At 40.3% G+C, this 13,932-nt stretch overlaps 1 protein-coding gene across 2 annotated transcripts in view; it reads left to right on the forward strand.

Annotated features, from left to right (window-relative positions):
* LOC138946061 (uncharacterized) overlaps window positions 1–13,932 on the forward strand; it is a 39,060-nt gene that overhangs the window by 18,846 nt on the left and 6,282 nt on the right. For both annotated transcript variants that reach the window (XM_070317586.1, XM_070317582.1), the window contains 2 exons: window positions 6,440–6,619; window positions 6,809–6,895. In XM_070317586.1, coding sequence (XP_070173687.1) covers window positions 6,463–6,619; window positions 6,809–6,895 — 244 coding nt within the window. In that variant the 5' untranslated portion in view covers window positions 6,440–6,462. The remainder of the gene's footprint in view (window positions 1–6,439; window positions 6,620–6,808; window positions 6,896–13,932) is intronic.

The following is a 13,932-nucleotide window of genomic DNA, read 5'->3' on the forward strand; positions in this document are numbered from 1 at the left end:
AACACTTGTGTCGCGTAAAACTTGTTTAAATTTGTCAGTCCTTAAACATCGTCTTCTCGCGTTGACAATGAGTTGAAAGTCAGAACTTTGTACAATATGTACAAAAACAGCCAAGGTGATGCTGTTTGCTTTGTTCAGCAACAACAGTATCAACAAGTCACGTAAGGCAAAATTACTACATTTAGTCAAGCTGTGGAACTCACAGAATGAAATAGACCCTATCGGTATTCCAAGCTCTCGTAATCTCTCGCTAGCTTCAGAGCATAGCAAAGCATGCGGTACTGCGATCTCGTGCGAGCTGCACAAGCGAAGGTTCGAAGTTCTCGCGATGTACAAAGCATAACAAAGAGCGTGTCTCGCGAGAGCTGCTCAGATACCGAAAAGGTCTATTGAACGTAGTCCGCCGCTAGTGCAAAAGGCAGTGAAAGTGACGAGCCTGTTTGGCGCGGTAGCGGTTGCGCTGTGCTTCATAGCACGCTTTACTGTACCTCTCTTCGTTTTAACTTTCTGAGCGTGTTTTTAATCCAAACATATCATATCTATATGTTTTTGGAATCAGGAACCGACAAGGAATAAGATGAAAGTGTTTTTAAATTGATTTCGAAAATTTAATTTTGATCATAATTTTTAATTTTTTTTAATTTTCAGAGCTTGTTTTTAATCCAAATATAACATATTTATATGTTTTTGGAATCAGAAAATGATGAAGAATAAGATGAACGAAAATTTGAATCGTTTTATAAAAAAATTGTTTTTACAATTTTCAGATTTTTAATGACCAAAGTCATTAATTGATTTTTAAGCCACCAAACTGAAATGCAATATCGAAGTCCGGCCTTCGTCGAAGATTGCTTGGCCAAAATTTCAATCAATTTGATTGAAAAATGAGGGTGTGACAGTGCCGCCTCAACTTTTACAAAAAGCCGGATATGACGTCATCAAAGACATTTATCGAAAAAATGAAAAAAACATCCGGGGATATTATACCCAGAAACTCTCATGTCAAATTTCATAAAGATCGGTCCAGTAGTTTACTCTGAATCGCTCTACACACACAGACAGACACACACACATACACACACACACACACACACACACACACACACACACACACACACACACACACACATACACCACGACCCTCGTCTCGATTCCCCCTCTACGTTAAAACATTTAGTCAAAACTTGACTAAATATAACAAGTCGCGTAAGGCGAAAATACAACATTTAGTCAAGTAGCTGTCGAACTCACAGAATGAAACTGAACGCAATGCCATTTTTCAGCAAGACCGTATATTCGTAGCATCGTCAGTCCACCGCTCATGGCAAAGGCAGTGAAATTGACAAGAAGAGCGGGGTAGTAGTTGCGCTAAGAAGGATAGCACGCTTTTCTGTACCTCTCTTTGTTTTAACTTTCTGAGCGTGTTTTTAATCCAAACATATCATATCTATATGCTTTTGGAATCAGGAACCGACAAGGAATAAGATGAAAGTGTTTTTAAATTGATTTCGACAATTTAATTTTGATAATAATTTTTATATATTTAATTTTCAGAGCTTGTTTTTAATCCAAATATAACATATTTATATGTTTTTGGAATCAGAAAATGATGGAGAATAAGATGAACGTAAATTTGGATCGTTTTATAAATTTTTATTTTTTTTTTACAATTTTCCGATTTTTAATGACCAAAGTCATTAATTAATTTTTAAGCCACCAAGCTGAAATGCAATACCGAAGTCCGGGCTTCGTCGAAGATTACTTGACCAAAATTTCAACCAATGTGGGTGAAATATGAGAGCGTGACAGTGCCGCCTCAACTTTCACGAAAAGCCGGATATGACGTCATCAAAGACATTTATCAAAAAAATGAAAAAAACGTTCGGGGATATCAATCCCAGGAACTCTCATGTAAAATTTCATAAAGATCGGTCCAGTAGTTTGGTCTGAATCGCTCTACACACACACACACACACACAGACAGACAGACACACACACACACACACACATACACCACGACCCTCGTCTCGATTCCCCCCTCTACGTTAAAATATTTAGTCAAAACTTGACTGAATATAAAAAGGGGGAAAATATGTACAATACAGGCTTTGGTAAAAAAAAGAGTTATCTAAGTTATCCATAATAACTGAAGAGGAATTTGGTAGCTGTAATAGCAGAAAGAACAAGTCGCGTAAGGCGAAAATACAACATTTAGTCAAGTAGCTGTCGAACTCACAGAATGAAACTGAACGCAATGCAACGCAGCAAGACCGTATACTCGTAGCATCGTCAGTCCACCGCTCACGGCATAGGCAGTGAAATTGACAAGAAGAGCGGGGTAGTAGTTGCGCTGGGAAGGATAGCACGCTTTTCTGTACCTCTCTTCGTTTTAACTTTCTGAGCGTGTTTTTAATCCAAACATATCATATCTATATGTTTTTGGAATCAGGAACCGACAAGGAATAAGATGAAAGTGTTTTTAAATTGATTTGGAAAATTTAATTTTGATAATAATTTTTATATATTTAATTTTCAGAGCTTGTTGTTAATCCAAATATAACATATTTATATGTTATTGGAATCAGCAAATGATGGAGAATAAGATGAACGTAAATTTATATCGTTTTATAAAAAAAATTTTTTTTACAATTTTCAGATTTTTAATGACCAAAGTCATTAATTAATTTTTAAGCCACCACGCTGAAATGCAATACCGAAGTCCGGGCTTCGTCGAACATTACTTGACCAAAATTTCAACCAATTTGGTTGAAAAATGAGGGCGTGACAGTGCCGCCTCAACTTTCACGAAAAGCCGGATATGACGTCATCAAAGACATTTATCAAAAAAATGAAAAAAACGTCTGAGGATATCATACCCAGGAACTCTCATGTCAAATTTAATAAAGATCGGTCCAGTAGTTTGGTCTGAATCGCTCTACACGCACGCGCACACACACACACACACACATACACCACACACACACACACACACACACACACACACACACCACGACCCTCGTCTCGATTCCCCCCTCGATGTTAAAACATTTAGTCATAACTTGACTAAATGTAAAAACTGCAAGTAGTTGCAGTAAGTTTTGAATGAAGCGTCTAAATGTAATAACATCCAGATAGAGTTGCAAAAAAATACTGTAAGATACGGAAGGAATGCATCATCAACAATTCGTTCACATGTTTGCAATACACATGGCAACACAATATGCCGGGATACAGTTATGAATATGATCAAGCGGCCTAACATGCTCATGAGCAACAACACACACTCACACTCACACTCACACTCACACTTACACACACACACACACACACACGTACACACACACACACACACACACATACACACACACACACACGTCATCATACACGCACGCACACAGGCGTGGTGATATGACAACATAAATTAGGTTAGGGAGCACGTTCTCATGCACGCGTTTGTCTGCCTTGCTTTACGTGTAGTACTGTGTGACACGTACGGCAGCAGTGTTAAGTCCGGTATGTGCCAGTCAGTGCGGGACAAGAATACACGCGTTCTGCACGGTTTTCACATTCCATTTAACACTAGGGGAATACCCCACAGGCACATGATAAATGAGATAATCACCAAAAAGTGTCCATTTCACATTCGCGCTCTGGAGCAAGTTTCCGGTTAGTCACTCAGTAGCACGGTCTACGTTCAGTTTAACACAAGGGGAATCTCCCACAGGCACAAAGTCACAGTGTTTATTTCTGTTTGATTTTTGCTGGCTTGAAATATGAATTAATCCCCAATTATAGTGTTCATTTCACGTCTGCTATTTAATGCACAGTTTCCGTTGGGTCTCTATATAAGGAGTTCAATTTAACAGAATGTCGTCTGTTTCACGCAGTAGGAGCCCAGAGGACGTAGCGCTGAACAGCGAGAGTTCAGGTCCCTGTGTAACTATGTACGCACCTACACCAACACACACACACCCACACACGCACACCGACACACACACGCACACACAACACGCACACACACACTCACACACACACACACACACACACACACACACACACACACACTGGGCATACACGTGCGTATTTACCGGCAAGACTGAATTCGCATGCTTCTTGTGGCAGACTGATGATCGGGACTTATTGGCACTTTATCTGCACTGTACCTCGAGGAGTTCTACCTCTCGCACTGTGGTGATTTTTGTTATGGTATCAGAAAGGCGTTTGACAAAGATGATACCGTCTCGAGAGTCCACGTGTCTGTGATCTTCTTGTTTCGTTTGAGATTGCGCGCTCTTGCGGCAACACTTGCGCGGGATTTCGTTAGATCCTCGTTGATGAAGATCTTTGCTTTTTGGCGTAATTTTCGTCGATCAAACAACCAAATTAATAAATTATGCTTAAGTTTAGAGCTCAATCCGTCAATTGATTTCACGATAAATGTTCTCAGGCTTGTTTACAGGGACTTGTATCAAAAATAAGTAAAGAATGCCACTGAGTTCTGAGCTATGAGCCTAACACACTAACGTTCAAGATTACCCGATTTTCGATATGTCGACTTTTCCTGGGGTGTGACTCGTTACACCGTTTCTGGCAGTGTTCATTACAGCCCTACGCCGAAATTAATATTTGGTTTCGTCCGTTTTAGTCAACCCGTCTTCTTTGTGAAGTTTTGAAGCATGGCAAAACCGGCGCCGGAAACTGGTAATCCACTCAGTCCACTCTCTGCTCTGATGCCGAAGTTCTCAGGGGGAAAGTTCATCTTAGATCAATCCCACTTCTGACACCATGTATATGTGTTCACTCTTACACAGACGACACTCATCTTGAACACGCGGCCAGTACAACTGGCCTTGACACGGAACGATTAAAGGGGGGGCAATCTCAAGTCATCTGAAAGAGGGAAATCCAAACGCAATCCGCCTTGTTCGATTTTATGGGCTTGGACGATAGAGAGAAATAAGAAAAGCAAAAGCTGGAGTCCAGTCTGGACGAAACTGCTATCAAGAACGCAGAATTGATTTTTTCTGAGTTTTTATTTTAGCCGTAAGCGCCATTTCTCATTTCGAATTTCTCATAACTGCTGTTCACCGCAGTGAAACCAACAAAGGGGCCTCACTCTCACAAGAGTTTCCTGCTCCGATAAATATGGCGCTTACGGCTAAACAAAAATCTGAAAAAATCAATTCTGCGTTCTTGATAGCAGTTTCGTCCAGACTGGACTCCAGCTTTTGCTTTTCTTATTTTTCTCTATCGTCCAAGCCCATAAAATCGAACAAGGCGGATTGCGTTTGGATTTCCCTCTTTCAGATGACTTGAGATTGCCCCCCTTGAATCGTTCCGTGTCAAGGACAGTTGTACTGGCCGCGTGTTCAAGATGAGACGACACTACGCAATACGTACTGGCATCCGGAATACAAGAGTCTGGTACAACGCAAATATGGCGAACTAATCACGTGACCTTGCTTTCGCGCTCTTTGTAATCATTCTAATTGGTAGTTATATTTAGCATATAATATATGTCATCTGTTCTAAACAAGAGAGAGAGAGAGAGAGAGAGAGAGAGAGAGAGAGAGAGAGAGAGAGAGAGAGAGAGAGAGAGAGAGAGAGAGAGAGAGAGAGAGAGAGAGAGAGAGAGAGCTCAGTCCAACTTCTTCGAACAAGAAATTGGCTGGGAGGGGCTGGGAGGGGCTGACTAGAAAAAAAGAATTGTTTACAAAGAACAAGAAAGAGATAAAGCAGAGAGAGTGGAGAGAAAGGGGGGGGGGGATAGAGATAGTAAACAGAATCCAACTACTTTGCATACTATGAGAAATTGGAAGGAATTGACTAGGAAGAAAGACGAAGAAAAAGAGAGAGACATTGACAGTACACTACCCAATATTGACGGACTGTGTGATGATATCTTCTGCTATGGTCTGTTGAGACACGGTCTCGATTTTGATATCACTGTCGAAACAGACCAATAGCAGAAGATATCATCACACAGTCAGTCAATGTTAGATATATTGCTAATTCTCTGGACATTTTGTATTTACTGTAAAGAAATTACAAAAGTATTTGTCTCAGTTTTGGCTGTTCCATATCCCTCCCTCTGATTATTATTTCTTTTTGTTCACTCTTTTCTTGTACTTTTCAGTATTTCAAAATGTCTTTTCTTTCAAAAGGTCTTTAGTCACTTGCTCAACTAAATTCTGGGATCATTACATTTTCATATATATTTGTTTGTTTTTAAATCTAGGTGTTTTTGTTTTTGAAGTGGGGAAGCAATAAAGAGGTCGTCGATATCAAAACTGATATCGACGGAAATGTCGTCGATATCACTTTTGCACTAAGCTCAGTTTTGCCCAATTGACCAATGGAAATCCACGTAACATATGAAATAGCAATATTACATGATATCAACGATTGAATGAAGATCGCTTCTCCCCTGCTGCCACAGCTCTAACCAGAAGCCTGTACGCCATGGGACTAGTGCCAAAGACCGTTCTCAGACTGAGACACGAAGAACTGATGAACGAGTGGCTCCTGCTTCATCTCCCCGCCGACGCCATCAACAGACTGGGTTCTTCCATCACCATTGGGCAGCTGGAGATCCTCCGAGTGCACAGAACGGACATACGTAAGCACATTTAATTATACACGATACCGATACATACATACGCATATTAAGTATAGGTAGCGCTAGCATAATTACTTTTGGACATATGTAAGTAATGCATGTAAATAGGATAAATATTAACCTTGTTTTGGAATGAGCTATGTTGGATTGCTACGGAAAATACACTAACATTTAACTGTTTTCTGCCAGGGTTGGTACGGTGGCTTTTGGACAATGAATTCTCGGAGTCTGACGTTAGGAAAGTTCTTGTGGAAGCTGAGAATTTTACAAACATAGGTAAGAAATATCTTTGTGGTTGAGACACAAACCATGTTCTGTTTTGGGGTTGTCAGTTGTTTGTTTGTTCTTTCTTTTTTCAATTTTTTCTTTCTCTTTTAGTTCTGTCTTTCTTTCTTTCTTTTGCTCGTCCGGACTTTCTGTCTATGTGTGGGTGTGTCTCTCTCTCTCTCTCTCTCTCTCTCTCTCTCTCTCTCTCTCTCTCTCTCTCTCTCTCTCTCTCTCTCTCTCTCTCTCTCTCTCTCTCTCATTAGAATTGTTTCAATTATTTAGATGTAAGGAAAGGTTGTAAGAAAAGTCGTAGCCTTAAACCTCTATCCTTGTAAAAACAAAAGAGAAAAAAAAAGCTTTACAGTAATGTCTTAGAACCGTCCTTGATAAATGATTTCTTCCCTTTCTTGAATATGAGAAGATACGTTTATAACATGCATTTTGTTAAACATTGACCTTGAAATTTCAAGTGAGATGGTCGGGCATGGCATGCTCAGAGCACAAGTGCTTGACACGAGGTAGGCGGGGCATGTGGGTTTAGATGACGTGCTCTCATGACCGCTACTATAAGTACTACAAGAAATTCAGTTGATCCCAGGATCAACACGAGCCGAAACATTGACAATATCAAAGAAACAGGGAGTTCTACACCTGTTGGTACAGGTAAACAAAATAATAGTGTTGATGTGTCCTGTTAAATTGTCTTTTCGGCGTTTGTACATAAATGGGAGATATAGAGAATACTACATGGCTTGCTGTGTCGTACCAGATTTACACGAGTTGTTTTTTTAAATATTGAACTGCGAGCGAAAGCGAGCTGTTCACTATTTGAAAAAGCAACGAGTGTAAATCTGGTACGGAACAGCAAGCCATGTAGTATTCTGTTTATCCTACATACTGTACTTACGTGTATTTTACTGAAAATGTCCTGCATTCGAGGCAGCTAAATTGAAGACGCTTGTTTTAGAACCTCGATCTCTTCTAAAGCCTCGTGCAATCTATTACGTCAAAGCAAAGAAACGTCACTCTGAAAGTGTGGCGTGACGTGTTAGTTCTAAAGATTCATCGAGGGTAATTAGCGAGCGCAATTTGTGTTTCTATAATGACGTTTGTCTCGGTGACTTTGGCATCATAAGCAGTGGAAAAACAGGTCCCTGCCAGACTTGCTTGACATGACCTCATTTACATGATATACACACGTGTGATTTGAACGATTATTATCTCACGGGTGTCTCTCTCACGTATTTAGGATAAAACAACTATCGCAATATCAAGGAAGAAGATTGTTGTGAAAGTAATGCAATAATGAATAAGAGCTCAATCATGAATAAGACCTATTGGCTTAACAGAAAGGAAGAAGGCTACTAAATGGGTTCGGTGCATTTGTCAGTCTGTCACATGTTGAAGGGCCCCATACGGGTTGAAAGAGATAAGGTACTGTCGTGTTTTTCCCAAACCTAGTGCACTACCGTTCTCACGAGATAAGTTACTTCTGTTTTGTTCCGGTTTTTCTCTCCAATTGACACCATGTATGAGAGATGAAACAGAAAAGCCTGTTGTGAAAATGCAAAAATTTGGAGGTAAAAACGAAACAAAACAAAAGTAACTGTTCTCATGACAACGGCAAACAACGACACCGCCCTCAGCTAATTCAAGAAATCACCCCCCTCCTACACGTGCACTCAAGTTAACCTCTGCTTTGACCTGTGTGCCAAGAGTGAGATGAGAGAGAGCAGAGACACACACACTCCCGCGCCGTAGATCAGATAGGTGCTTGATTTTGGTATTTTGATTTTACATAACATTAAACCTTTCTTCTTATTATTATCATGGTGAGCTTATATAGCTTTACATATTAATTTCTGCCGTGTGAAATGGAATTTTTTTACAGACAGACAGACAAACAAACATTTTTTACACACAATATATAACGCATTCACATCGACCAGCAAACCTCAAGCCTGTTAGGCGAGCATTCACCTTTCGCGGCCTTTATTCCAAGTCACACGGGTATTTGATGGACATTTTTATCTATGCCTATACAATTTTGCCAGGAAAGACCCTTTTGTCAATCGTGGGATCTTTAACGTGCACACCCCAATATAGTGTACACGAAGGGACCTCGGTTTTTCGTCTCATCCGAAAGACTAGCACTTGAACCCACCATCTAGGTTAGGAAAGGGGGGAGAAAATAGCGGCCTGACCCAGGGTCGAACACGCAACCTCTCGATTCCGAGCGCAAGTGCGTTACCACTCGGCCACCCAGTCCCATGGGGTTCATGGTCATGGCAACAGCCTTAATAATATTATATCATGTATAATATTACATTTCAGCATATGTGAATTACATGTCATCATACCAAACTGTCATACATTTTTATTCCCACATCATTCTGATTGATCACAACCAAACCTACTATCAGTGGACACATCCAAATACAAGCGCCTGTTCTTGACAACTTGCGACTGATCTAAAAATAAAAACCAGTGCAATTTCCTCGGTCTGGCTTTGCCACGACACTCACGGTTTGGCCTGTAGGTAAAATGTACAATGTATTTTCTGATTTGTGCACAAAAGCTTTTTTCTTTTTTCTTTTTTTTAACATAACAATGTTTAATGTCATTGTTTGTTTAAAAGACCATGGTCACATTTGTAAAAAAATGTTAAATTAGAAAATAAATAACATTTTGGTTCATGATTTTTCCTACACCTGTGCTGAAAAAAAGAAATAAAAATGTCGGTATATAAGTCACTCAAATACAGCAATGCATGAATGGCTCGGTTTGAGTTTGTTGCGGTTGTCCCTGCACAAATCGACCTATGATGTTTTTGTTCAACAATTTTGCCGTCATCCCTCCCATAGGGTGACGTATTCCACAACTTCCTGTGTTGCTCAGTGATTTTGTTAGAATTCAAATTCTTGTGACACACTTCTTCTTGTTCATTTCCTGTGCCTGTGATTTGTTTGAGCACATTGTGAGGTATTTCACCACAGACTACAAACGGCGACTTCCTGTCACGTGTTCGCCCATGAACAAAAATTTCTTCTCCTGCACGCTACTTACCCGTCGCCAAAGACGACCCGCTGGTGCGGCTCGTCAATGAGTAGGAGATATAGAGCTTCCATCACCCTAACCACGTGACATTCAGCACACAAACCCCGCCCACATCGTGTCGAGTGCCTGTGGCTCAGAGGATGGATGGTGCCTTACCGTTCTGTGAAGAACACATCGACACAACTAGCTTTTCGGTATTTTAAGAAGATAAAGTGTGTTTTTGGAGAACACGAAAGGGATCATTTCTTACAAATATGTCACGCTGATAATTGTTATTAAAATTTAAGTTTGGCTTGTTCATTTTTTAGCGTAATAAACAAAAAGAATGGGTCCCGACCTGACTGCTATAACATTAAAGCGGGTCACCTAGAATCAGTCCTGATTTGTCAAATAGCCATGTGATTCACTAAATTTGCACAGATGTCCTTTATCATAATAATGATAATAATAATGGAACATTTATATAGCGCTTCTCCTCAGTTCGAAGCGCTTTACAAGTTCAATCAAAACACAACACGAAATAAACAATTGATATCATTTGTCTCAAATAAAAAGGAAAATACTCATCAAAGAACACATGCATACATGCATGCATAATAATACAAAGACTCAAAATTGTTTAACAGTGCACCGCAGTGCGCAGTCAAAACACGCAAACAAACACATACAACAGACTGATACTCACAACAAACAGACATGCACAAACTACCACTTTCAAACAGTTGTTATTTGGAAAAAGCTTCAGAATTAATAATAATAATTGTCAGTAAGTACTGGTGTCACATGACTGATGTAAACCAGTTGATTGGCTAATGGCGATGCGCTAAAACTGTTAGCGCACTCTTGGAGTGCGCTAACTTTTCCACTGAGCGTATTCTTCCGCCCTTTGCTTAAGCGAGAGTGTACTCTCATCCTCAGAATTAATTAATGACATGTAGCTTATATTCTCCACAATACCAATGATTAAGACCATACATTTCCTGCTTTTCAATTAAAGCAGAAGATGGGTTTTTTTCTGACTGATTGCGTGTGCCTGTGCCGCAGTTGCCACTGATCTAAAAATAGAACCCGCTGTGTCTATTTTTTCAGTTTCGACTTGCGAAGATTCCTCTCATAATTATGCCATGCCATGACCAAATGATGAGTTAGTATATACAATTCCCAGCAGCTAACAGAAAACACAAGTGTTATTCCGATAACGTAGCACTGAGCAGAGACGGTAGCAGCTAGATCAGCACGTAGCAGACTACACTGAAATACGACTGCATCTGTTCAGTAAATGAATGTTTTCCGAATTATTATTTCAAGGCAAGAACAATCGGAATCGAAAACGTGTAGGGTTAAGAACGTTCTTACCATATATAAGACTTATTACCAGCCTGCCTCATGCGTGCAGACTCAGTGCAACGTGACGAGCAATTTTTGTTTTTGAAATGAGACTCAGTGCAGTAGCAGACGACATAAATCCCGCTCAGCAAATTAACATGTTGGGCAAATGTGAACGATAAAACGATGGGGATATAGTACGTGTAGGGTTCAGAGCATTCTTACCGTTCATATTTAGTACCAGACTTCCCGATGAGTGAAGATACCACACGAGAAACATGCCACATTTATTTTGAAAATGTGCCTTTCCGTCGACCGTGGCAAGGGGCAAAACTCTGCACAGTCAATCTGTCGAAGCTCGATGAAGGTTTCGAAACCAAGAGCACAGTCCTTTCTCCGAGTTTAAATGAGGTCTCTATGAAAGATCATCACTTTTTAGCTTAACGCTACACTGGAATTTACCAACAGAAATTAAAACAAGAGTTTGCGTGTGACGAAAGCACGACACACTTGAGACAGCCCACACAAAAGTAGATCCAGTGACACAAACCTGACCACACAGTTACGCCTATCCAAATGCGCGTTGCAAAATGTGCGTTTTGAATCTTCTTTTTTCTCTGGCGGTACTGACATATCGTTATTGAAACAATCCCAGTGCACTAAGGGATTTATAGAGCAAATCTCGAAAATAATTATTGAACTGCGCTTCGTTCAATAATGAATTTTCTCGATTTGCTCTATAAATCCCTTAGTGCACTGGGATGTCTCAATAACTTAAATTGTCAGTAAGTACTGGTGTCACATGACTGATGTGAAGCAGTTGATTGGCTAATGGCGATGCGCTAAAACTGTTAGCGCACTCGCTAACTTTTCCACAGAGCGTATTCTTCCGCCCTTTGCCTAAGCGAGACTGTGCTCTCATCCTCAGAATTAATGAATGACATGTAGCTTATATTCTCCACAATACCAAATGACCATAAATTCCTTGCTTCTCAATTAAAGCAGAAGTGGGTTTTTTTTCTGACAGATTGCATGTGCCTGTGCCACAGTGCCACTGATCTAAAAATAGAAGCCGCTGTGTTTCATCTAATTTTCGCCGACTTGCATAGATTCTTCTCATATGCCGTGTTAGTGGCATGTAGCTTATCATCCACATGACCAAATGATGAGTTAGTATACAATTCCCAGCGGCTAACAGAAAACACAAGTGTTATTCCGATAACGTACCAGCTAGACCAGTTTGGAAGACTGACTCGATCGACTCTGTCATTCGTAGCAGACTACTCTGAAATACGACTGCATCAGTTCAGTAAATGAATGGTTTCCGAATTATTATTTCAAGGCAAGAACAATCGTAATCAAAAACGTGTAGGGTTCAGAACGTTCCTACCATATATAAGACTTATTAACAGCCTGCCTCATGCGTGCAGACTCAGTGCAGACTGCAGTGGTTCCATTGCCCTAGCCTAGCAGTAGCAGACGACATAAACCCCGCTCAGCAAATTAACATGTTGGGCAAATGTGAACGAAAAAAACGATGGGGATATAATACGTGTAGGGTTCAGAGCATTCTTACCGTTCATATTTAGTATCAGACTCCCCGATGAGTGAAGATACAACACGAGAAATATGCCACATTTATTTTGAAAATGTGCTAACCGTCGAGTCCTTCGACTTCGAGTCAATTCAAGGGGAGTCACTCCGCACAGTCAATCCGTCGAAGCTCGACTGGAGGTTTCAAATCGCAAATAACGAAGAGCACAGTTCTTTCTCCGAGTTCAAATGAGGTCTCTCTGAAAGATCATCACTGTTCAGCTTAACGCTACACTGGAATTTACCAACAGAAATTAAAATGCGTGTGACGAAAGCACGACACACTTGAGACAACCCACACAAAAGTAGATCTTACTGTACACGACCTGACCACACAGCTATGCCTATTCAAATGCGCGTAGCAAAATGTGCGTTTGGAATCTTCTTTTTTCTATGGCGGTACTGACAATATCGTTATTGAAACAATCCCAGAGCAAATCTCGAAAATAATTATTGAACTCAGCGCTATGCGCTTCGTTCAATAATGAATTTTCTCGATTTGCTCTATAAATCCCTTAGTGCACTGGGATGTCTCAATAACTTAAATAATAATAATAATAATTGTCAGTAAGTACTGGTGTCACATGACTGATGTGAACCAGTTGATTGGCTAATGGCGATGCGCTTAAATCTGTTAGCGCACTCTTGGAGTGCGCTAACTTTTCCACAGAGCGTATTCTTACGCCCTTTGCCAAAGCGAGACTGTACTCTCATCCTCAGAATTAATTAATGACATGTAGCTTATATTCTCCACAATACCAAATGACCATAAATTCCCTGCTTCTCAATTAAAGCAGAAGTGGGTTTTTTTCTGACAGATTGCATGTGCCTGTGCCAGTGCCAGTGATCTAAAACTAGAAGCCGCTGTGTTTCATCTCATTTTCGCCGACTTGCATAGATTCTTCTCATAATATGCCGTGTTAGTGGCATGTAGCTTATCATCCACATTTCCAAATGATGAGTTAGTATACAATTCCCAGCGGCTAACAGAAAACACAAGTGTTATTCCGATAACGTACACAGCATTTGGAAGACTGATTCGATCGACTCTAGCAGACTACACTGAAATA

This window comes from Littorina saxatilis, linkage group LG1 (genome assembly GCF_037325665.1).
Source record: "Littorina saxatilis isolate snail1 linkage group LG1, US_GU_Lsax_2.0, whole genome shotgun sequence".
In the NCBI taxonomy this organism is placed as follows: domain Eukaryota; kingdom Metazoa; phylum Mollusca; class Gastropoda; order Littorinimorpha; family Littorinidae; genus Littorina; species Littorina saxatilis.